We start from the raw sequence: 26,920 nt of genomic DNA, 5'->3' as shown, positions 1-26,920 counted from the left end.
ACAATAGAATAAAAATGCATAGAAGACACCATAAATTTACGCTGGGAAAACCATACCTAAGGAAAAAACCAACAATCTTTTCTTAGGAGAAATTGTTCAATTCAACAAAAGTACAATTTGATTTTCCCAGTCAAATTTGGTCAAACAAGACCAACAAACTAGCACAGGTCAAACCTAGTCAAATTGCCCAAATTAGCCTCAATCAAACTGTGGTCAAATTGCCCAGAAGCAGGCCAAATTTCGGCCTCTTAAAGCTTCCTAGAAAGATGACCAAGATATTCAGTCAGCCAGTCATACCCCGCAGTCCACACGTGCAAGGTCAACGCTGGTCAACGTGATGATTTGCTACATAAATTTGCTCCTTGAGAAACTCAGCTCCTCAGACTTTTTATCTCTTATTTCCACGTGTGAACAAAAGAATAGATGCTTATGAGATGATCTGAATTGATCTCCAAGTGATGAGGTCGAATGTCAATATATAGTGGTTTAGGGGGCCCCAAAAGGTGTGTCTCCTTGGTTGGGCCAACTTGAATAGTTGGAGCTAACTTGACTTTTGGAGGAAAAATAAATTCAAATTTTAATTTTAAATTCCCTCCTTTTTATTTTCCTTGAAGGGTTGACTTGAGTAGTTGGGGAATACCAACCACAACTATCCAAAAATCAATAGTTGCATTATATATCAATGTGATAAGCCTCATAAACACCCCTAGTTCCTCATCCACTCAAATATGGAATTTGCCTTCAATAACCACCTACTCCTTAACTTGCTAAACTTACCTAGTTGGTGGTGCCATTGTGTAGCTACATAGGAGGCCTTATACTTGATTGTGTCTTGCCTAGAGATTCCTTAAGGCTACTAGGGAAGCCTCCTTTGTGTAGGATCTTACATTCAATAAAAAGAGGGAAGTTGTTGCCTAAGCGATAATGGTAACACTTCATTGTTCCACTTGTCTTAGTACCTTGTGAATGCTTTGCATTAAGATGCTAGATTTTGTTATAATAGAGATTTTATTACAAATCGATAAGGTGAAATATCATGGTTTGGTTGCTTTGGAACCAACAGACCAAAAGATCATGTTTAGGTTGCTTTGGAATCAACAGACCAAAAGATCATGTTTAGAGATTATATGACAAATCCACATGTTAAGAGATCATGTTAGGGCCACTTTGGAATTAATAAGGACTAAGATCATGTTTAGGAGCTAAGTAAGGAGTGAGAGATATAATAATACTTATTTAGAAAAAAAAATCCAAATATTGGTAAAAACCTTAGTATTTAAGTAATCTGGAACAAAATGAATAGAAAGGAGGTTAATAGAGAGATGGAAAGATAAGAGAAGGTGGGTTACCAAGTTAATGGAAAGATGAAAATGTGTTCCCCTCTCTTTGAATAAAGTAACCTAACTTCTTTGATTGCAATATCTCTCTCTGTTTCATTTAAAACACATTTAAGTTCAATCATAGCTTAAATCTATGTTGACCAATGGCTTTTAGTAATAAATAAAGGATTGCTTGTCAATTTGGGCAAAATCAATGGTCCAAAGGTATTGAAATTTCCTGTAAAGATTCATGAGAATCTTGTTAATGACTCTATTCCTATTGTATCTTACAATGTTCCCTTAAGATTACTTTTTAATTTTTCCATTCTTATTGAAATTTGAAATATGCATTGCTTAATAATAGATCACATCCCTTCACATGACTTACAAGGATGTATATTAGAAATAGATCCTATCTACCAATCTAAGATATATACATTTTCCATCTTAATGAAAAACTTAGCCTTAAGCATTTACTATAGGGATTGTACTCCTATTGATGTTGAATGAAATCCCCAACAAAAGATACAGTTACTATAGTATAGTTTAGTAAGCTTTCATTTAAGAAGACATCATAAAGACAACTACATCAAACAATTCAGATCGACAAATACGTGCAACTTTAAGCAATGATGGCACTGGAGCAATTATGGAGGATGCTTTTATAACAACATAAGAACATGAACCCCAACTAAGTTTTGTGTTCACAAGGCTTTTGGTGCATGTAGTTCTTACTTCACTACCCATGTCCCTTAGTTATCTTACACATGTTCACACTCCTTTTTTTTATTTTTTTGCTTTATTTATTTTACATATTAATGTAAAAGGAAATTCCCAACAAGGACCACTATGGTTTAATCAAGGCCAATAATGGGGATCGATTGAGATCATTTGGATTATTCCCATGATTAAAAATTGAGTGGTTTTTATATATTTGGTCTCATTTTGAAAGAAGTATCATCTTGTGACCACTAGTTAAAGATCAAGTGAAATGCATATTATCTGTAGCATTCCTAGCTTAGGACACATTATTATTATTGTGCTAGACAAAAATTGTCATCTTTGAGTTGAAGGTGTATTTAAAAGAGGGCTTTATTGAAATTCCATGATAGGTATAGGAATGGGCTTGTTAATGTTGCTTGTCAGATCTAGAAGGGCTATGAAGTGCTCAAAACGCAATGAGTACTTTGGATGTGGTTGTTAATGTTGCTTGTAAGGTCTAGAAGGGCTATGAAGTGCTCAAAACGCAATGAGTACTTTGGATGTGGTTGTTAATGTTGCTTGTAAGATCTAGAAGGGCTATGAAGTGCTCAAAACGCAATGAGTACTTTGGATGTGGTTCGAAGTGTGCTGTTGATCATGTATATACCCCTTGATGTTCTCAAGGTTAATAACAAGCACCATATGTCTTCCCTTCAAAAAACCCCCGGAATTGTGTATATGGTTTTATACATAGATTTTTCTTTTATATTTTTGTGAGTGTGTATTGAGTTCATTGTATTGTGGGGTAATGCTCGTAATATTACAAGGTTTTGGTAGGGGCACTAGTGACAAGCTGAGACCTACACATTTTGCAACAACTAGAGGTTGATATCTTGGCATTGGCAACCAAGGGGTGCATATCTTAGCAAATACAAGAGTTCATACTATACCAATTTGTAAATTTGAGTGCAGAGTTAATATTATTGATAAAAGATCTTTCTATAAATAGGTTATATTTTCCTATTATGTATCCCAATGTGTAAGTTGACGTGTATAGTATCTAACTCAAAGTAGTTTCCACATAAGTAGCAAGTCACTACTGAACACCTTTTCTTTACCTCTCCTCTTTTTCTCTCCTTAAAATTTCTGTATAAAATATTTCTCTTATTTTCATTCTTTTAGTGTTTCTCTTCTCATTTACTATTTAACCGAATCAAATTTACTAAACCTTTTTCTCCTTTTTATTTTAATTTTCAAATTATTTTCCTGGATTTTTCTCTTCTCAAAATTTTTAACATTTTTATTCTTTCTTTCCTTCTTTTCCCTTGTATTGAATTATCTCTATATATGCTTCCCCAACTCTTGGTTTGCAACTTTGCTTCAATTCCCTTATTGTCCAAATGATGAATGAAGTGTTCACTTGAAACATGCCAGCTAAGAACTTTCATGCAGTGATAACGATAAGAAGCATTCACAATATATATCTCTGCAAAAAATTCCGTACTAAAGGGTCATACTTGAGCATTGATAGCTAAGCAATCTTAGCATCCACAGTTCACAGTTCACCAATTTGTGTATTTGCATGTAAAGTTGTTAATATTGCTGATAAATGATTGCATCAGTTCCTGCAGATAAGTTATGCTTACTCTATATATACCAATGACTAAGGTTAAGAGCATGTACTACACTATGGAAGATAGGTGCCATGATACATCTTTAGATTGCTGATGTACAGAATTCATTAACTGGCATCTTTGACCTGTGTTATACGGCAGGAGAAATGGATTTTTCTGACTTTCACAAACTTAGCAGGCTTCTGATCTTCTAATCTCAAATCCGCATGACATGATTTAATATATTTAGCATACCTCCAAATTGATGTTATAATTCAGCCTTGTCTCTGCAAAAATTAGCTGGTGTCAGATGATAGCTTCAGAATCATATGTCCTGTCCCCCACCCTCTCTCTCACACACAGAGGACCATCACCACCTTCACCACTTTCACATACCCATGTACCATGTGTGTGGGAGATTTGTTTACACATCGAAACTCTCTCTCTCTCTCTCACACACACAGGACCATCACCACCTTCGGCAATTTCACATACCCAAGAATGTACCATGTGTGTGGGAGATGTGCTTACACATGGAAACTAATATGCACACAGTGAATACTGTGTGCACGTAAACATGTGCAAAGATGGGTATATCTACAACAAGGAATCAATGATCTTTTCCCACAGTTCATCCCTTTAATGCACCAAATGTTGAGTTATTTTTCAGGAGAGAGAAACATGCATAATATTTGAACTAAGAATTGAATTTGTAGAATAAAATGCCACAGTAAAATATCTGATTTGAATCACTGCATGCTTGAAGAATGCAATATTATAACACTAGAAAGAAACCTCTAAATATGAGCAGGCTGATGACATCACCGCATAATCTGAGATTGTGCAGCTTCTAATTCTTCCCTTGGTATCAGTGACAAGAACTTGTCAATATTCTCCCTGGCAGCCTGCTTTTATGCCATAAATCATGGTCATGAATAAACAGTTTGGCCTTGAGAAAACATCAAACTGAACATAGTATATATTTTTGATGAAAGTAGTTGGACATACATTAGTTTGTTTTTTTCATTTTAAATTTTGAAGATGGAAATAATGAGTTACCTGAATTGACTGTAGACTGAATTTCAAGAAGCCCAATCTGCAATCATATAGTATTTGGGTCATTCACAATGCGGTTTGATTGTGCTAAATAGAGTTTCACTCTCTCTCTATCTTCCACCCACATCTTTTCATGCCCATTTCCCATTGAAAACACAGCCAGAAAGGAGAATCATACAACTGCCTGGAAAGGTTGGGGCAGAATTCTCAATAAAATGACAATAAGCATCGTATTTCAATCATAGAAAGTTGTCCATATCAATATTATTGACTATTATAATGTAGTTGTCTCAGAAGTTACACCTACCCTAAAAGGTAATAAAAAAATAATAAATAAAAATGGAACATGAACTCTAAAACAGGAAGTTTAACAATGTTAGGAATAAGATTATTCTGTTTGCTGTGATTAAAAATGACGGTACACCAAATATTTATATGGTTTTTAATCTTAGAGTCCTAACCTTCACAAGGATGACACACTATCCTAGCCACTAAAATGACATTAAATGATCCATAAATGGTAGGCTTATAGCCACTTCGTTTTGCCAATACAGATGCTTAATTATTCTTTTTTCTTGCAGATAGTATTTACTCTTTGAAACTCTGTTTAACACTGGTTTACCACTGTCATGCGAATGCATGTGATGGTTATGTGAGATGTTTTAAGATTTTAAGCAAATTGTTTTAAATGCATTGGGAGGAAAGCCACGACAATAAACAAACAAAAGAAAATCACATCATTGTTAGTTTCTGTAGCATCGGATGAGTTCTAGCCACGAAATTTGGTGGAGAGGCTAGAATACATGAGATCTCCAAGACCCAGAAATTGTTTCTGGAAATTTCATCTAGAAGTGACTTAATTAGATTATTAACCAAAATTTTAATGTTTCCCAAGTCTAAACTTAGGAAAACTAGTTAATTAATTAGTATTAATTAAGTCAAGGTGAGAATCATCTAGAAATTCACACAGATCGATTCCCAGCTGATCCTAGCGATCGATTAAGTTTTAATCTTGGCCATTGGAGCTCCAACAGTGGATTATAAGAGGAAGTCGATGGGCACTTGGAGAAAACATTTCTCTAGTTTGATTTTCATGGCAAATTGATTTTCAGAGAGCATCAGCAGTTGCCGGAGAGCTAGAGATCGAGGTAGGGTTAGTGAGGGGCAGAAAAAGTGATCCAGAGGAAGTTTTCCAGATTCGGAGAGGCAGCAACAAAGAAGCCGAGTGATTCCCAATGAGGCAATACAGAGGACTGCGTAGTTGCTTCAGAAGCAACCTTATTTTGTTGGAGAGAAATTCATTCTCAGTTCCATAGGCCAGGCATGTTGAGAATTGGGTAGGGCAGAGATTAATTCAAATTCTCTTACATGATCAATGCTTGTGTTATATCTTTACTTAGTATATTTGTTCATCATTATTACAGTGTACAATACATGAAACAACTATCAAAACAATAACATCAGCGACACAATAGTTAGGCTCCAAGCCAAGGCTAAAACCCCTCCTCTTGAGGGGAAAAAACTACAAAATCTCTTCTTATAGATACTTCAATTGATGAATACCAAGACCCTTGAAAAAGACACTTGACCAAAACTGCCTCTCCTAGATCAAGACATAGTCATCCTTCCTTGCAGCACCTTGTGTTCATTTGGGGGAGCATTGGATGTGCTCTAGCCATGAAAATTGGTGGAGAGGCTGAAGCACTTGAGATCTCAAGACCCAAAAATGGTTTTGGCAGATTCTAACCGGTTTGGGAGATATTAAAATAATTAATATTTGCAATGGAGTTCCTGAGTCTAAACTTAGGAAAAAAAATATTAATGGGTATTAATATAAAACTGGATTAGAAAGTTCCAAAAGTCATGGATCAAGCCAAATCTAATCTTAGCCGTTGATTAGAGATTTAATCTCGGCCGTTGAAGGACCAACAGGAAAAGTATAAGATGAGGCTTGAGGGTTAGTTGGAGAACACACTGAGGGAGACCATTCAATTCAATTTTTGGAGCAGGGTTAGCTGAGAAATTCAAACTAGTGGTCTGGAGAGCAGCAGGAGGCAACAAGTATGGAACAGAGAGTCAGGATCAGCACCAGAAGACTAGCGCAGAGGCATAAGAGGCAGACACAGAGGGAGCAGGAGACTGCACAGTTACTAGAGGGCTTGCGTGGGTGACGCAGAGAGGCCCAGGGCTGACGCTGGGACTAGGACTGAGAGAAGTGTTGGAGAATTTTTCTCTCTGTTGGGTGAGCCAGTTTGGCACCCTATTGTATGAAAGAATTGCTGAATAATAAAATCCTCCCTTGCTGCATTGGTTTTCCCACATTGGGTTTCTCCGAGGATTGTTGATTCTTGTGCATGTGTTTGTTTCTAAATTATGGTGTGATATCTACAGCAGAATTTATTTTAATGTTTATTGAAGGAATTTCATAAATAACTTATTGGAAATAAGTAGGCAAATTAAATTAGAGGTTGCAGTGATAGAATTTTCACATGGTATCAGAGCAAGTAATTAGAGACAGGAAGGGAAAATGAGTTATGGGTCGAGCCCATGATTCAGAGGCATCCACGTCAGGAAACTCGCACAGATTTTCAGAAATCTGCACAAGAGAAAGTGATTTCGATTTCTTTATGTTGGCTTCTAGGCTGGGAGAAGAAGTGGCTTGTATGACTAGTTCTGCATCATCAAATATAGTATGGTATATAGATAGTAGAGCCTCTTGGCATATGATGGGAATCAAGGAATGTTTCTCAGATTATCGAGAAGAGAAGATGAACTTTTAGATCCCCATGGGGAACAAGGCAAAGTGTACTCTAGTAAGGAGGGGTACCATAGTTTTTCAAACAGAGTCGGAAGAACGGTTCCATGATACCAATGTGTTGCATGTACCAGGATTGGGGATGAACTTACCTTTCGTGTCGCAACTTCAAGGCAAGGGCTATGACGTCTTCTTCATCAAGGAGAAAGTATACGTCAAACACCCAAGCTGGAAAACGAGAGTGTAGATCGGAATCAAAAGTGCCAGGTTATACAAATTACAACTAGAATCACCAATGGCATTAATAGGTAGTCATGGAGACAAGGACTTGAACGAACTATGGCACAGAAGAATGGGACATTTGCACCATGGGGCTCTGAGAATTCTCAGGAGTATTGTAACAGTGGTTTCGGATCTTAGTATAGAATGAGATGATGCATGCAGAGGATGTGCTCTAGGAAAGTATGCCAAGGTAGCATTTCCTAGAAGTAAAAACAGGGCCAAGAGTGTACTAGGATTGATACACTCAGATATCTACGGACCTATGTCCACTAAAGCTTTGAGTGGTGTCGAGTACTTCCTTACCTTCACTGATGATCACTCAAGGAAAACTTGGATTTATTTTCTACAAACCAAGGCCGAGGTTTTATGTTGATTCAAAGAGTTCAAAGCTCTGGTGGAGAATCTGACTGGGAAGAAAATAAAAGTTTTGCACTCAAATAATGGTGGAGAGTATATCGATAAGGAATTTACTGATTTTTGCGATAAGGAGGGCATCAGAAGAGGGTGGACAGCTCCTTACAATCTAGAGCAGAATGGAGTAGCAAAAAGGAAGAACAAGACTATTGTAGAAGCAACTAGGGCCATGATGTATGATCAGGATATGCCAAAATTCCTGTGGGAAAAAGCATGCAACACAGCAGTCTATGTTCAGAACAGGGCTCCTCATTGGGTGTTGGGCAAGATTACTCCAGAGAAAGGTTTCATAGGGAAGATCCCTGAAGTTAGTCATTTCAGGATATTTGGGAGCTTAGCATATTGTCGCATGCCAAAGGAAAAGAGGAAAAAGTTGGATCAACCTGCAGAAAAATGATATCTAGTGGGATATAGTGAGAACGTTAAGGCATACAGAATCTATCTTCCAGGCAGCAGAAAGGTAGTGGTTCGATGAGATGTGAAGTTCATGGAGGACAGGGCTTTCAGAAAATCTTGTGAGATGCCTTCCGAGCAGCAATTAAAAGAGGAACCGTTGGTTAAACCTCTTCAACCAACGGAAGTAATGAATTCTTCCTCGGATCAAGAAGATTCACAGGATGAGGAGGAGCTAACAAAAGCACCTACTGGCAGAGGAAGAACTAGCAGGGAACTTTGTCAGATTCTGCGAGATGCAGAGGACTTCATCGGTGCGCCAAGAAACAATAAGAGGGAGCAAAAACAACCAGATAGATATCAGGCATTAGTAGCTCAGGATGGGGAGCCTGCCAGTTTCCAGGAGGCAGCTCAACATCAAGTTTGGCTAGATGCGATGGTAGAGGAGTACAACTCTATAATGGTGAACAATGTCTGGGAGGTAGTGCCAAGGCCTCAAGACAAATCAGTGGTAGGTTCGAGATGGATCTACGAGATCAAATACGCTACAGACGGCAGTGTTGAGAAATATAAGGCTAGGTTTGTGGCTAAGGGGTATGCTCAAAAGGAAGGAATTGACTATGAGGAAACCTTCACCTCGTTAGCTAGGTATACATCTATTAGGACCATGATATCTCTTGCAGCACAGATGGGGTGGGAGATTCATCAGATGGATGTCAAAACGACTTTTCTAAACGGGGTAATAGAAGAAGAGGTATACATTGAACGACTAGAGGGCTTTGAGACACATGAGAAGAAGTCTCATGTATGTAGGCTGAAGAAAGCCCTGTATGGGCTGAAACAAGCACCTAGAGCATGGCATGGTCGAATCGATGGCTACTTGCACAAGATGGGATTTGTCAAGAGTGAGGCAGATCCAAATCTCTAGTATCTACTATCTGGTTGTAGAGAATGAGTCGCTAATCTTAGTATTGTATGTGGATGATCTCTTTCTGACAGGATCATCCAGGCTCATTCAGGACTGCAAGAAGAATTTAGCCACAGAATTTGATATGAAGGATTTGGGACGAATGCATTATTTCTTAGTGTTGGAAGTTTGGTAATAGAAGGGAGAGATCTTCCTTCGGCAAGGGAGGTATGCTATAGAAATCCTGAAAAGATTCAGGATGGAGGACTGTAGACCCATGGTTACTCCAATGATCACCAACTGGAAGAAGATTGATGCATTAGAAGGCAAGGATGTTGATCCCACCTTATACAAGTAGCTCGTAGGGTCCCTAATGTATTTGGTCAATACCAGGCTAGACATTTGCTATGCTGTCAACACCCTCAGTCAGTTCATGGTGGAACCAAAGAGGGCACACTGGGCAGTAGCCAAACATGTTCACAAGTATTTACAGGGAACAGTCGATAATGGACTCTTGTACACCAGGGGTAAGGATATCAGGTTGAGTGGATTTACTGATGAAGATTGGGCAGGAAGTTCAGTGGATCGGAAAAGTACCTCTGGGTACTATTGCAACATTGGATCAGGAATGACTTCCTGGTGCAGTAGGAAACAGAAGTCCATGGCTCTGAGCTCATTTGAGGCAGAATATATGGTGGCAAGAACAGCTTCGTGTGAGGCCATATGGCTTAGAAAAATTCTTTTGAACCTATTCAGAAGAAAAATGGAGGTGACAAGGATCATGTGCAATAATCAGAGTTGCATGAAGCTCTCTGAGAATCTAGTGTTTCACGATCGGTCAAAGCATATTGATATCTGGTGTCACTTTGTCAAAGTTTGTGTCCAACGAGGAGCTATACATTTGAGCTACACTCCTACAGGAGAACAGGTGGAACACATCCTTACCAAGGCCCTTAAAAGAACCAAGTTTGATTATTTCAGGGAGAATATGGGGATGATAAAGAATCCATTTCAATAGCAGAAATGGGTATGATGTTGTAGTGTAGTAGCAATCAGCAGTAGCACGATGCAACATGATGAGTAGGAGTTTGCAGTGCAGATGCAGTGTTGGGAAGATGGATCAGCAGTAGCACGGATGCAGAGGGAGCTGCAGTACAGATGTAGCAGTGGCACTGATAGAGCCATGGGCAGCAGTACAGGATGAAGCAGTGCAGAGGATGTTGGGCAGGGAGGCTTAGTATCAACACAAGTACCGATGCCGTATGATCAGAGTAATGCTCAGTGTGGAGTATTACTAGAGCATAGTCCTTGCTAAGAGGGAGTGTTGATTTAGGGTAGAATCAGATGTGCTCTAGCCATGAAAATTGGTGGAGAGGCTAAAGCACATGAGATCTCCAAGACCCATAAATGGTTTGGGTAGATTCTAACTGGTTTGGGAGATTAAAATAATTCATATTTTTAATGGAGTTCCAAGTCTAAACTTAGGAAAAATAAAATATTAATGGGTATTAATATAAAACTGGGTTAGAAGGTTCCAAAATTCATGGATCAAAACAAATCTAATCTTAGCCATTGATTAGAGATTTAATCTCGGCCATTGAAGGACCAACAACAAAAGTATAAGATGAGGCTTGAGGGTCAGTTGGAGAACACACTGAAGGAGACCAGCCAGTTCAATTTCTGGAGTGGGGTTAGCTGAGAAATTCGAACTAGTGGTCTGGAGAGCAGCAAGTACGGAACAGAGATTCAGGATCAACACTAGAAGACCAGCGCAGAGGCAGAAGAGGCAAATGCAGAGGCAGCAGGAGACTGCGCAGTCACTAGAGGCCCTGTGTGGGTAACGCAGAGAGGCCCAGGGCTGACACAGATAAGCAGGGGTTGACGCAAAGTGTCTGGGAGCTACGCAGAGGTTATCCACGCTGATGCTGGGACTGGGAGAAGTGCTGGAGAATTTTTCTCTCTTTTGGGTGAGCTAGTTTCGCACCTAGTTGTACAAAAGAATTATTGAATAATAAAATCCTCCCTTGCTGCACTGGTTTTCCCACATTGGGTTTTTCTAGGGACTGTTGTCCAAGATAATTGTGTTGATGTGTTGATTCTTGTGCATGTGTTTGAGATATCTGCAACAGAGTTTATTTTAATGTTTATTGAAGGAATTTCATAAATAACTTATTGGAAATAAGTAGGAAAAGTAAATTAGATGTTGCAGTGATAGAATTTTCACACCTTGTAGCAACATGTAGCACTTAGGAGCATTATCATCATGGTGTAGCAGTGACACCCATCTGAAGCCTATCCTTATTCATCTGAAACAGTCTCTCTGTGACCCATCCGAGACTCTCTCACTATGACATCCAAATTTTGTCCTTCTGTGACATCCAAACTATTCTTCTGTGGCATCCGAATTGTCTCACTGTCACTGTGGCATCCGAACTGTCTCACTATGGCACATACCCGAAACTGTCATTCTGTGTTATGATCTGAAATCTCAGAGTGATCTAAAACTGTGTGTAGTGGAAATGACCTGAGCTTCCTTTATATAGTGGTTGGTGCCTATATTTAAGCCGACCTATCCTTTGTGAACCGACGTGTCTCATAAGCAAGCCGACATGTCACTTATGTATATATATTTATATTGAGGCCGATATTTATCCAAAGGGTGTGTCTCCATTCGAAGCCGACATGAAGTCTTCATCATATATATATTGAAGCTGACATAGGATGACTGTGCTTGTCTAGATTGGAGGACTTTTACATAGACACTTTGACTTATTTACAAGTGTAACAACACTTCATATACATGACTCTAAATTATACATTTATGACAAGATGACAAACCCCTAAAGACATCAAGAAGAAGTCTTTGACCTATAATAAAAATTCCTTGCTCATGAAACCCATGATGCAAGTATTACAAAATACATTTTATTATCTTTGTCTTCTTCATTACATAAATTCATAATTTCAAGTCATTATGAAGACCAAATCTAGTTACACTTTTCAACACTCCCTCTTAACTAGGGAGGTATTTATGATGATACCTGGTCACACTCAATCACTTTGAAGAGATATCATAAGAAGAGTCGGAATGGTAACCCATCTGTTTTAGCATCATAGTAACCAACATTGATTCTACAGCAAGGCCTTGATTGACAACTCTATCTCTCATCAAATCAGAGCACAATGTTGGCGAGACCAATGACTATAGACACCTTCATCATTGTCTCTCAAGGTACATACCCCCCCAAGTGTTCACTGAGTATGACCTTCTAGGACTATTCTTATCTTGGGTTCCTAGCCCTCAAAGAATATCGGTCCTCTTGCCTACTCTTCTCTTGGATGCCTAACACATCCTCAAAGAGTATCGGATGCTAGATGATTACCCAATCCTCCATTCTTTCTTCCCAAGTGAAGACAAGAATGTTGTGTCTATCTCTCCCTCTCAACTAAGGAAGATATGCCCATTCCCGTAAAGGAATGTACCCAAGCTCCCTCTGATCAAGGACTTGCCCAAACTCCCTCTTAATTAGGGACTTGTCAGAGCTCCCTTTCAACTGGGGACTCTCTTTTCATCAACAACTTCTTCTTCATGGGTCCTTCAATTGCTTGATCAATTTCTTTCATTGATGTCATGAAATTTAGTCGAGCTTCTTCCTTGTAGGGCATTAGCCATCGATCACTTTCGAATGATTTGGTTTGTCATGTCATTCCTTTCTTCATGGAAAGTGGCCTTCTTGGTACATATCTAGAACCTTCTTCATATGGCTACTTCGTTCTCATCATGCTTCTTTCAGGAATTTCCATTCACCACATGAATGCTAGTTGTACTTGCGCTTACAACTCTTGTTCCTGTAGCCCTGCATGAACTCATCTAGATATTATTCAAGAAATCAAAACATAACATTAAATCAAATAGTACCTTACGAGATGGCTCTTCATCATGACATCTTGTAGGTATCAGCATCTTGCACACATGTTGACACATCTCCCAAAGATATCCATTGTCAAGGGTTTCCATCTTTTTCAGACTCTCATCAGAGCCTTCACATCTTTCCGGAAGATTTTCTAATCAAATCTTCTTGGTCTTTTGGATGTTGATTGCCTTCATCAACGTTGCATATCTCACGCTCTCTTCCTGTCTTACACATTCTATTCCCAGGAGCTTCCAATCAGAGTTCCTTAATTGTAGTCAACCACCTCATACTTCATATAAGGACATATTATGTTGATTTCATCTAGTGCGACTTATGCCTTCCTGCGTTCTTTCAGAGGAGGAGATCCTTTTCCCTTGATCATGCTTTCAAAATAGAAGTAGTGATCCATGTTACCTGCAACCATACGACATGACTTTATAATATTAAATACAAGCATACATACCTCATTTTACCTTTAGGTCATCTAGGCTTCTTCCAACAACTTCCTTGATTGAAGTGTCTTTAACCCCTTGATCTGCTTCATCTCTTATGTCATCATAACATCATCCATGAATTCCACAAGTTAGAGTTTCTGATGAAACACTTGCTTCCTCTCTAGATTAGTGAACCCCCTAATGAGGATTTCATCAGAGAATCTTGAGGATCTTGCATATCCCCATCTGGCAGATGTTTCCTTTTTGACTTGATGTATGATGAGCTTTGTCTTGGATGACTTCTTCCTTTCCTTCAATGTCCAGTGAGGTTCCCAAGAGCTATATCCTTCATGTTTGACTAACATGGATTTTGTTCCATCCGTCATTCATGATTCCCCATGGTGATGTCACAAGCTCTTGTTTCTAATGCTTCCATGATGCCACGATGCATCTTATTATTTATCATGGTCATATCTATAACAAAATATTTAGGAGCTTATGATAAGACCCTTTTGTGAGGGAGGCCATCTTAATCATAGTAGAGATCTGTTACTCCCTCTTTCCTTGGTCTTTTTCCTCAACTTCCTCCATCTTTCCGGTGATATGAGCTTTCTTTCCATATAGCATTGAATCTTAGCTATACTCTTCTTTCTTTTCTGAAGACCAAATTTTCTAAACTTCCCTTTCCTTTCTGAAAATGTTTGAGTGTTTTAGCCTTCAACACTTTTGTCCTCAACTTGTCTTTTTCCATCTAGCATAGAAACCACAAGTTGTCGAATGAGGCAACTCTCTTGTCCCATGGACATTTGTTACCTTGCTTATTAGTTAATGATGATTATCTTCTTATCATCTCTCCAAATCTCACAGTTGAGATTTTATGAAGATATCCCTTCATTCTTCGATACCTTCAATATGAACTGCTTCAACATGGGCTTGTAAGAAACAGGCTGCCATTTCTCTTTCGTCAGCAGAAGCAGAGTATCGTGGTGCCGTGGAAGCTAGTAAGGAAGCCTTGTGGCTTCGTCAGATCCTATCAGAGTTTGGCTTTGAGCAGCAGCATCCAACCACACTTTGGTGTGATAATCAAAGTGCCATTCAGCTATGCAAAGATCCAGTCCAGCATCAGCGCAGCAAACACATTGAACTACACATGCACTTCATCAGAAAGCTCATTCATGACCATGTTCTTGAAGTGCAATATTGTTCAACAGATGATCAGGTTGCAGACATCTTCACAAAGGCTCTCACAGAGGCGAAGTTCACTAAACTTCGATATATGCTTGGAGTTCAGGAAGTTGTCACTAAGGGGGGATAGGCTCTAGTGCCTCCTTCCTTCTCCTATTGTGTCATATTTGTAAATCCTTCAATCCTATCCCAAGTTGTTCTTAAGGGGGGATGTTAGGATATTCCGACACATAGGAAATAGTTAAGTTCAACTTGGTCTAGTATAGAGTTAGGTAAAGTGTGTTTCTTTACCGTTGTACATTTTGTAACTTACAATCCGACGGTCACGATATGTAGTGATCCGACGGTTCATTCTCTCCTCGGTATTACCGACACTTGATCCGTGGCTTGACACCCGATTGGTCCATGAGTTCTATTTAAAGCGCATGGAGGGTCATTGTTCGGGTAATCCGTGCATGAGAGAAGCTTATGTAAATTTTCATTCTTTGATTAATAAATTGCCTGTAGTACCCACGTTGGGACAGGCCGTGGACTGTTTCCCTCTTTGAGGGTTTTAACCACGTCAAAAATACTGGTGTATTGATCTGTGATCTGGTTGTGAGCGGTGTCCTTTTGGTATTCTTTCTGAGGAACTTACCCTGTAAATTCCTACAATTGCATCATATATCTCTTTGATGTCTCCAATATTGTTTGATGAGAGAACCTTAAGAGTCCCTTCCTATGAAATCAGAGGAGACCCTTTTCATTGATATGCTCAATGACTTCTCTTATCTTTGAGGACTATGACTATCCTCCTTATTTCATGCAAGGACCTTCGGTTACCCAACCAGCATATCGATTTCCTTGCAAAATGAAGTCATTTAAACCAAGGATTGATTATAAACATGAAAGATACTTACTTGGCATGTGAAGAGGAGATCTTCACCTTGATGCTTCCTTGAATGAGATCCTTGCTTGAGCTGCCTAGCATGACACAACTGAAATCCTTTTACAAGACTTCCTTTGAGACCTTCTTGCACTGTCCAGCACCAAGCACCATAGCATAATTATGACATTACCGAAACTGCTTCAGACTATATGTTATTGAGATCACTTGAGCCTTGAGATACTTAGAATCCTCATACATCTGATGGATGGAGATGATGGAGGATGGCGAGGAGAATCCAACGCAACAAGAATCATCGAAATCTGAGTTGTAGAAGATGAGTTATGAATTTTTGAAGTTGACAATGGATTTTTGGACAGTCAAGTTATGTAGGCTTGAAATGGTTAAGTCCAAAAGACATGTCCATTGGTGAATTCGAGTAGCCCTTCTTTTGTGTATAAATAGGTTTAGGAGCTCATTTTTACTCATCCAATGTGCATCCATTCATAGGAGATACACTTCTTAGGTAGCCGAGTTAGCTAAGGAGGCAGAAGAAGCTTGTTTGGGACTGTGTTTGGGTTAATTTGTCTCTTGCAAGGCTGAAGTTTGAACAGCAGGTTGCTGCATTACTTGAGGACAGATTGAAGTGGTGTTTTGGCAAGATTTTGGGTATGGTTTCCTTCATATAACAGGCTGCAGCCCTAACTGTGATTTAAAGGCAAGCCGCAGGCCTAGATTACCCTAAACAAAGGCTGTGTACATCACAGGTTGGCCGCAGAACTTGTTCTTGGAGAAAGGCAGGCCGTGAGGCATGGTGGAGGGCTAGAAATAGCCCAGAACAGTGGTTAAGGGTGGGCAGACTCACTTGAAAGGAAGTCGCAGTCAAAACAAAGAGTTGGAAGGTGGAAAGAGGGTTGTAGCAGCTTGCCTACAAGCCCTAACCAGAGTACTAGACTTGCAGAACTAACACCATTCCTTGGGAATGCAGGAAGGTTGATAAATTCTTGGTGTATTCGTGTTGAATTGGGTGCTAGTGGATCAGTGCTATTGTGTGGACAGTTGCAGCCTATAGGAGCCATGTGTTGAGGTTGACTTGGGTGGTTGGAAATCTCAACAAGGAGCAGATTTTGCAGTGAAAGGATTGGGTACCATTGGATTAGTGGAGGGCAGCATGTTGGTGACCCAAAGTAGCCCTTGACAAGCAATCATAAAGGGAGTTTGACCACTAAAGGTTGGGTGAAGTTGTGGAGCCTAATGGAGTTACATTGATGGACTAGTGGACTTCTAGATTGGCAGATTGGAGCTCAGGGGTTGGCCAACCTAGAAGAGCAGATTCGATCAGCCCGTGCTCATTGAAGCAAAAGCAACTTGTAGCAGTGATAGGTGGCAGCCCTCCTGGAGTCTCTATGTGTTATCCTTTTAAGGACTAAGGGGCAGCTAGAGAGTAGATCAAAAGCAAAGGACCGGCAGGATGAGATACGGCATAGATGTTTGGCTTGCAGCGAGATTGTCATTGTATCTTGTATTCTTGTACTTGTGGATAATTGTGGGCAATTATCCCTAGTACGGGAGTCCTAGACTATTGTATTACTCAATTGGTTTAATATAACGAAGATTAGGTTGTTGTACATATTTGTACAATATTTTGTAAAAAGTTGTCTATACTTGTGCATGTGTGATTTACTATTATTTATATTCCGCTGTGCAAAGTAGCTTTGTTGAGATTCTTGGTTTGGTGCGTCAGAGATTTTAAGATTCTATCATAGACCTAAGATCGTGGAAATTCAACATTTAGGGCTCCTAAAGGAATACCCTAAATTCTGACTCCAAATAGACCTCAATCCAAAACCCTCACTGTTGAGCCCTTCTCTCCTACGCATTTATCTGAGGTATAGCGACCTTCTTTCATTGCTTAAGTTAAGGCACAAGATCACTATCCAACACCTAATTAACGCCTCGACCCTCCTCTAAATCACAGGTATAAGACTCGGCCCTGTTCATGGAGAATTTGCCACACGTTGTGAGCAAAATTCTGACTTTTAGCTCGACCAACAGCTCCCACTCGTCGTAAACCATAACACATGAGAAGATCCACTACACGTCCTTCTCTCTAGCTCGGCTTCAATCCTAAGGTCTGCATCTACCTCAGATTTGATCATTCTCTTGATTGAAATGCCCTTGATGGATGACTCGGCCTCCCTAGCAGCCCTACTCTGTTAATTTTGTAGAGTTCCACACTTAACAAAATCACTTATATCAATTCTTCTTCAATTACGAATCAATTTATCCAATATAATTCAATCTTCCAGCAACAAAAGCAATTGTAGATAGAACAATAAACTAATGCAAAATCGAAGGCAACCAAGAACAATAGTGATAGTATTTTCTCAAATACTAGAGAAAAACCCCACAAGGGGGAAAACCCTTTCAAAATTCTTCTTCTATTAGATTGTCATCAAATGTTCAACAGAGAGATACAATGTTCAAGTATATCCACAAAGAGTCAAAATCAATCCTTTGCCCAATCAATATCAACTAACCAATATCTAGTCAAAGATGAGCCCAAAAGTCAAATCTAATCAACAAGTCAAATCTGCAAATTCTGTCAAAGTCAACAGCAGCAGTAGCAACACTAATTAGTCCATGGTCAACAATCAAATCACCTCCAAAGCAACTCGGTCAATAGTAAAAAAATGCGGCCTCCTTTGTTGGTCAAAGTCAACCCAAAACAATCCCAAAATAGTGCCTGCAAATCTCGTCAAACTCAAACTTTGACCTGTGGAAACCCTAGCCCAGAATCTGAAGTCAACACTAGTCAAAGGGATATTAAAAAATCCAGTCAACCTTCCAGTCTACTCGGCCTTCCAAACAGATCGAAAAATCAGTCAAACAAGGTCAAATCTTCCATGGGCAATGCTAGTCAAAATAGTACGAACCAATGGAAGAGAAGAAGACGTGTGTGATGAGATGCCTCCAAATGATGTCGAGTATGGTCTTTGGAGATCGAATTTCCTTGCCTAGGTCAACTTGTACTTTTGTGCACGTGGGTTTCACATCAAAAATAATATTTTTCCTTGACCAAATTAAATTCTTCCAAGGGCTAGTAGCGGCTTCTCTAGATGAGGAAGGCTTCCCAATGGAGGGAACTTCTCCCTGAGCTTCCAAATTTAACACTCCCTCTTAGCTAGGGAGGAATTACCAGCTGCATCATAAGTCCCATCTCAAATGTCTCATCATCGTCATTACTTAATCATACCATACCTCGTCTCTGCTCATCTCTGCTCATTTGCATGAACACTCTCGAATCTAAAGGAGAAGAATCATCATAAGGGAGATCAATATGCCACCCTATATCCAAGAAAAATAGGCAGGATACCCAACTTGCCATGAGAGACAAGGATCACACATCCTATTGCTTGTTGGTCTTCCCACCTTGACATTGAAGAATCTGTTGATTTCTAGAAGCATTAGATGTGCTCTAAGTCTCAAAATTTGCAAGGAGGCTTAGACACATGCATTCTCCAATACCTAGAAATCGTTTTGGGAAATTCCACCCGGAGAGAGTTTTATTAAAATAATTAATTATTTTTAATGGGACCCTAAGTCTAAACTTAAGAAATTAAAATAATTAATGGGTATTAATCTAAATTGTGGGTGTAACTTCTAGAAGAAGACGAGGATCAAGCCAAAATGATCTAAGCCATTGGTTAGAAGTTAATCTAGGTCGTTGGTTGTCCAACAGAAATACATAAGAAGAGGCCTGAGGGGGCACTTGGAGGACGCATAGAGAGAGTTCAGAAGATCAAATTTCTAAAGCAGAGCAACTGCCAATGAGAAATTCGAAGTGAGCTTTTGCAGTGAGGGGCAGGGATAGTTCTGGTTGGAGATTTCTCCTAATCCAAGAATACTTAGCAGAGGAGGCAGAGAGAGATCCAGGAGAGGCAACGCTGAGCTAGAAGACGCTGACACAAAGCTACGCAGGGCCACACAGAGGCAACACAGAAGCCTTGAGGGAGTCTGAAATTTGCTGCAGGGTTCGATTTTTGTAGCTAGAAGTCGGTGTGTGAGACCAGGAGAGAAGAAGTATGAATCTCAGAGGCAAATCGATCAGCCAGGAAGAGTGACGCAGATCCTAGACAGTGTGACGTTGCGCTGACAAAGACACTACGAAGAGGCAACCAAGGGTTGTTCATTCAAGGGCTAGATTAGCTAGGACTTCCAGTGATAGTGTGAGGTAATCTCACAAATCTCTCTGTCAGTGATATTCTCTATAACTAGATTGTCGGGAAGGCATCCAAAGATTGTATTCAGAAATTACTACTACATAATAATAAAACCCTCAGAGCTGCTGCACCAGTTTTCTCGCATTGGGTTTTTCCAGGGACATTTGTCCAAAAATAACTGTGTAGATGTGTTGTATATTTTTCATGTTCAATTTCTTGTTTCAGCATATTATTTTAAATAGTGAATGTTGCAGTTGTATTTACTTTGATATTTACTGTAGAACACGATAAATAACTTGTATGGATTAACAAGTAGGAGAAGTAACATCAATTTGTTGTAGTAGGCATTCTGGGTTTAGGAATTTTCACATGGCATCAGAGCTTGCATGTCAAGCAAGAAGAACAACGCTGGAAGACCCAACACTAAAGGAAAATAGGAATTCAAAATTTGTGCAGTTCAAGCTAGAAGGGATAGATTTTCGTGGTAAATCTCTCTGAGTGAGTCAACAAAGAGGTAAGATTTCCAGATCGAAATCTATCACCAGCAAAGGGACCAGCGCAGCATAAGCTTCAGCAAAGAGGGGTTTTCTGGTGGGACGCAGTTTTCTGCAGGCAGTTACTGGGCAGAAAGACGTCAGAGGGAAGAGAGAGACACAGTTGAGGGAATTCTTCCTCAAAAGACTTCCAAGCCAAGGAGTCTGAATTCTCACTAGCTGAGTAGTAACGAAGAGGGGCAGTGTTGATTTGGGGTATCATCGGATGTGCTCTAAGCCTCAAATTTTGCAGGGAGGCTTGGGCACATGTATTCCAAAGAACCCAGAAAGCATTTTCGGAAATTCGACCTAGAAGTGATTTTATTAAAATAGTTAATATTTTTAATGGGTTTCCTAAGTCTAAACTTAGGAAAATTAAAATATTAATGGGTATTAATCTAATCAAGGGTGAAACTTCTAGAAAAAGCCACGGATCAAGCCAAAACAATCTAAGCCATTGATTATGTTTTAATCTAGGCCGTAGGTTGTCCAACAGAAAGATATAAGAAGGGGCTTGAGGATCATTTGCAAAATACACAGAGAGATTGAGAAAATCAATTTTCTCAAGTGAGAAGTTCTTAAGAGGAAAAATCGATTGAAGAGATTTCTTGCAGTTGAGGGGTAGGGATAGCAGCTTCTAGAGAGAGAGATTCTCAGCCGGAGATACATCAACAGAGAGAGGCAATGAGTGATCTAGAAGCCTTGACGCAGGGCCACACAGAAGCAGCGCAGAGGGAGAGAGAGGAATTCAAAATCTGCAAAGGAATTCGATTTTCAGAAGCCGGAAGTTGAGGTGTGAGACCGAGAGGCAGAAATCGAATCTCCTGGGCAGTAGATAAACCAGCCAGAGAAGTGACGCAACACCCAGAGAGCTTGACGTTGGGCTGACGCAGACACAATGCAGAGGCAGCCAGAAAAGTCGGGGGAGGGGGCAATCAGTTTGGGGCTAGATCAACCAGGATTTCTCAATGATTGGATTTCTCAATGATTGTGTGAGGTAAAACACACAAAGCTTTTGCTAATATTTCTCTCTATAACTGAATAACCCTGTGAGGTATTCAGTGATGTATTTGGATTTTTCTATTGCTTAATAATAATAAACCCTCAGAACTGCTCCACCGGTTTTCCCGCATTGGGTTTTTCAGGGCCTTCTGTCCAAAAATAATTGTCCTATGTGTTTCTATTTTCCTTAATTTCTATGTTTCAAAATCATATTTAATTTGGTGTAGGCTGCTTCATTAATCTGCTTCGATATTTCATGAAAAAATTTGAAATAAGTTTGTAACATAATTTACAATCCTGGAGAAGTAGATTCAACTAGTTCCAGTAGGATTCCTGAGATTGTTAGATCTAAGAATTTTCACATGGTATCAGAGTTGTTGATGTGAAACAGGGAAGAGAAGATCTAGCACTGAAGCAAGGGCCAACTGGCTGCAGCAAGTAGCAGTTCAAATCCCCTGAGGGATTGCACAATTCTAGCTAGGAGGGCTATATTTTCGTGGATGTCTCTCTTTGAGTGAGCCGATAGAGAAGTAAGACTGCCAGATCGAAAACTTGCCAAGACAGAGGGAGCTATGTAGAGCCACACAAAGCTAGAGGGAAGCAGTTTCTGCAAGTTGAGTGCTGGGCAGAAAAGCCGCCAGATGGAAGAAGCAAATCACATAGTGAGGGAATATTTCCAAAGTGATTTCTTGCCGAGGAAATCAACATTTCTCATTTGCTGAGCAGCAGAGGAGCAACAACTTACTAGCTCCATCAGGGAGTGCGTAAGGCAGCCTAGGAGCTACGCAGTAGGGAGAAAGAGGGAGTTGTTTGACAATTTTCGAAGGATATGGCAACCAGTGGCTTGAGGGATCAGGACAGGTTGGACGAGGCTTCCAACTATGCCATCTGGAAGGCTAGGATGACTTTCCTTCTAGATGAGCATGCCCTCAAGATGTATGTTGATAATGTGGTAGTTGTCCCGGCGGATGCAGATCCGCTGAAGAAGTACAAAGCTGAGATGGCTAAGGCGAAGAGGATGATCCTAGATGGAGTCAAGGATCACGTGGTGTGCCACATTGCTAGCAAAGGGATTGCTAAGGAGATGTGGGATGCCTTGGCCACATTGTATCAAGGATCTTCCGAGCAGCGAAAGATGTACTTAGAGCAAAAGCTGAGATTTGCTCAGATGCAGAAGGGAGAACGTGTGGATCCATTTCTCATGAAACTGAAGGAGACATGTGATGAGCTGTCAGCTGCGGGACATATACCTCAGGATTTGGAGTTGGTGAGACTGGCCCTAAATTCTGTCTCAGATGAGTGGCAAATCTTTGTCCAAAGTATCCTGGGTAGAGCAGCATTTCCAAATTGGGACAAGATGTGGACAGCTCTGAAATAAGAAGATCTGAGCAGCCCTTGCATCGAAGGGACAACAGGGGCAACAGAGACGAAAGAAAGACGTCTCCAAGGTGAAGTGCTTCAGATGTGGCGAGATGGGCCACTATGCATCCCAGTGTCCTTTGAAGAAAAAGGACAAGGATGAGAAGCATGATCCTAAGGTTGTAGCCGCAAAGATCGAACAGGAGGAGGAGTTCGCCATGACAACCAAGATACCTCCAGGAGGGAGGTGGGCTGATATAGAGTTGTAGTTCGATAGAGCTACAGATGGGCAAGATCCTTGAGGAGCCCACCTCTTGGATCATCACCTTGCTATGGAAGCCCATGATCAATGGTAGCAGGATGGTGGAGTTTCAGTTGATGCCATGGAGTGTTGATTCAACAGATGCAGTGGTTAGTAGCGCCAGAATGTGAGTAGCGCAGAGTAGAGAGGCAGCAATCTGAGGAGGCACAATACAGAGCTTTAGCAGCGTAGTGGCTTCAGAAGAGAGCGTGGGAGTAGCAGCAGTAAGGATTTCAGCACCAAGGTGTATCCATTGGATACTTGTCCAATTTTGGGTGTTTTCAATTGCTTCTCTCAGCAACTGAGTTGCAGTACAAATGCAGTGTTCACAACATAATAAATGAAGCATTTGAGAGGGAGCTGTAGTATAGATTTAGCATTGGCAGTGGTAGTGTCAAAGGCAGAAGTACAGTAGCAACAACAGTGCAGTAGTTGGTGGACAACATGTCAGACATTAACAGCGCAGAGGATGATGCTTCAGAGTCAGAGCAGTATGCAGTAGTAATGTATTGCTAGAGCATATTCCTCACAAAGAGGGAGTGTTGATTTGGAGTAGCATCGGATGTTCTCTAAGCCTCAAATTTTGTAGGGAGGCTTGGGCACAGGTATTCCAAAGAACCCTGAAAGCATTTTGGGAAATTCGACGCAACAGTGATTTTATTAATTAATATTTTTAATGGAGTTCCTAAGTCTAAACTTAGGAAAATTAAAATATTAATGGGTATTAATCGAATCAGGGGTGAAACTTCTAGAAAAAACCACGGATCAAGCCAAAACGATCTGAGCTGTTGATTATGTTTTAAACTAGGTCGTTGGTTGTCCAACAGAAAAATATAAGAAGGGGCTTGAGGGTCATTTGGAAAATACACAAAGAGATTGAGAAAATCGATTTTCTGAAGTGAGAAGTTCTCCGGAGGAAAAATTGATTGAAGAGATATCGTGCAGTTGAGGGGCAGTGATAACAACTTTTGGAGAGAGAGATTCTCAGCTGGAGATACATCAATAGAGAGAGGCAATGAGTGATCCAGAAGCCTTGATGCAAAGGTTGATGCAGGGCCAGAAGGGCCATGCAGAAGCAGCGCAAAGGGAGAGAGAGGAGTCTGAAATATGCAGAGGAATTCGATTTTCAGAAGCCAGAAGTTGGGGTGTGAGACCAGGAGGCAGAAATCGAATCTCTTGGGCGGCAGATAGACCAGCCAGAGAAGTGATGCAACACCCAGAGAGCTTGATGTCGGCTGATGCAGACACTGCGCAGAGGCAATGTGGAGGCAGCCAAAAAAGTTGGGGGGCAGTCAGTTTGGAGTTGGATCAGCTAGGATTTCTCAGTGATTGTGTGAGGTAAAAGTCACAAAGCCTTTGCCAGTATTTCTCTCCGTAACTAAATAAGCCTGTGAGGTATTCAGTAATGTATTCAAATTTTTCTACTACTTAATAATAATAAACCCTCAAAACTACTACACTGGTTTTCCCGCATTGGATTTTTCCAGGGACTTTTGTCCAAAAATAACTGTGTCCTATGTGTTTCTATTTTCCTTGCTCAGTTTTTATGTTTCAGAATCATATTTAATTTGGTGTAGGCTGTTTCAATAATCTACTTAGATATTTCATGAAGAAATCTGAAATAAGTTTGTAACATAATTTACAATCTAGGAGAAGTAGATTTAGCTGGTTGCAGTAGGATTCCTCAAATTGTTAGATCTAGGAATTTTCCCAGGTAGATCTACAAGCTCCAGAAGGGAGTGCGTAGACCAGTCTAGTGTTGTGCAGAGGAGAGAGGAGGCTATTCGACTTTTTCGATTGGCAGAGATAGCAACCAGTGGACTGAGATATCAGGATAGGTTGGATGGGGCATCCAACTATGTGATTTGGAAGGCAAGGGTGTCATGCCTTCTAGATGAGCATTTTCTCAAACTCTACGTCGGCAGCATGGTAGCTGATCCCGCAGATCTAGATCATCTCAAGAAGTACAAGGGAGAAATGGAAAAGACAAAAAGAATGATCCTCAACAGAGTGAAGGATCATATAGTCTGTCACATCACTGGCAAAAACAATACCAAAGAGATGGGGGATGCATTGTCGACGCTGTATCAAGGATCTTCCGAGCAGTGGAAGATGTACTTGGAGCAGAAGATGAGATCTATGCAAGATGCAAAAGGGGGAATGCCTTGATCCATTCCTTGCAAATCTTCAGGAGACCCAAGATGAATTGGTAGCTGTGGGGTCAACACCTCAAGGTTCCGAGATGGTAAGATTGGCCTTGAATTTAATTTCTGAGCGGCAAGTTTTTGTCAAGAGCATCCTAGGTAGAGCGACTTTTCCAGACTAGGATGGAATGTGGGTAGCTCTCAAGCAAGAGGAGCTGAGGAGATACCTAGTCAAGTGTAAACTTGACGGAAGCAGCAGCAGTGGGTCGAAGTCCAAGGAGGAGGATGAGAATGTAGCCCTCACATCCAAGGGGCAGCAGGACCAACGAAAGAAGAAGAAAGATGTTTCGAAGATCAAACGCTTCAGGTGTGGTGAACTCGGTCATTACGCAACACAGTGTCCTCTCAGAAAGAAGGACAAAGATGAGAAGCATGATCCGAAAGTTGTAGCCGCGAAGATCGAGGAGGATGAGTTTGCCATGACAGCTGAGATACCTCCAGGAGGGAGGTGGGCTGATTTAGAGTTGTAGTTCGAAAGAGATACAGATGGGCAGTATCCTTAAGGAGCCGACCTCTCGGATCAATTCCTTGCTATGAGAGCCCAAATCAATAGTAGCAAGATGGACCAGTGTCAGTTGGTGCAAAGGAGTGCCAGAGTGACAGTTGCATAGGCTAGTAGCACCAGAGACTGAGCAGTGCAGAGTAGAGTTGGCAGCAGTGCAGATGGCACAGAGCAGAGGTCAGCAGCAATGCAGATGGCACAGAGTAGAGGTCAGCAGCAACGCAGAGGCTTTAGAGGGTTAGCGTAGAGACTAGCAGTAGTCAAACTCCAGCAATGAGATGCATCATACTGAACACTAGTGCAGTAATTTGTGATGCATTTCCGTTGCTGATACAGTAGTAGTAGCAGTTGGAGAAGGTTGCAGTACAGATGTAGTTGGCAGTGACAATGCCAGCAACAACACAGATGCAAAATTGAAAGGGAGTTGTAGTATGGATGTAGTGCTGACAGTGGCAGGGTCAACATCAATACAAATGCAACATTTGCGCAGTAGTTGGTGAACAAGATGTCAGACAATAGCAGTGCAAAAGGAGATGTTACAAAATAGAGCGACGCTTTAGCAGGTTGCATTGCTAGAGCACATTCCATGCTAATATGGAGTGTTGATTTCTGGTAACATCGGATGTGCTCTAAGTCTCAAAATTTGCAAGGAGGCTTAGACACATGCATTCTCCAATACCTAGAAATTGTCTTGGGAAATTCCACCCGAAGACAATTTTATTAAAATAATTAATTATTTTTAATGGGACCTGTTGTCGCACGGATTGTCACGACAATGCTTAGACCGGGGGCTGTCACCCTGATCCCCGATCTCTCCATTTAACCCTGTCTCTCGCGACTAAGGGGGATAGACCCTATGGGATAATGCGTGACCAACTGGGGACCAGTTGGGTTGGGAGACACGAAGGGAAACCAGCACTAAATTGATTTTATTAAATTAGTAGACCAGTGCCTTAT

The 26,920-nt window shown here is 40.6% G+C and overlaps 1 protein-coding gene across 3 annotated transcripts in view; it reads right to left on the bottom strand.

The window, feature by feature from the left end:
* Positions 1–3,473: 3,473 nt before the first annotated feature.
* LOC149186831 (uncharacterized) overlaps positions 3,474–26,920 on the bottom strand; it is a 409,056-nt gene continuing 385,609 nt past the window's right edge. The window contains exons 9-11 of one of the 3 annotated variants that reach the window (XM_089412692.1): positions 4,694–4,730; positions 4,430–4,539; positions 3,474–3,921 (exon numbers count right to left, since the gene is read on the bottom strand). In XM_089412692.1, coding sequence (XP_089268818.1) covers positions 4,456–4,539; positions 4,694–4,730 — 121 coding nt within the window. In that variant the 3' untranslated portion in view covers positions 3,474–3,921; positions 4,430–4,455. Of the gene's footprint in view, positions 3,922–4,429; positions 4,540–4,693; positions 4,875–26,920 lie in introns of those variants that run through there. The other 2 variants (XM_089412691.1, XM_089412693.1) reach the window with 2 other exon arrangements.

The sequence above is a fragment of the Pinus tabuliformis genome, chromosome 3_1 (assembly GCF_031772625.1).
Source record: "Pinus tabuliformis cultivar Carrire ecotype Pingquan chromosome 3_1, CPIR1, whole genome shotgun sequence".
In the NCBI taxonomy this organism is placed as follows: Eukaryota; Viridiplantae; Streptophyta; class Pinopsida; order Pinales; family Pinaceae; genus Pinus; species Pinus tabuliformis.
Note: the sequence above shows the minus strand (reverse complement) of the source record. Positions and strands in the feature narration are given on the sequence as shown.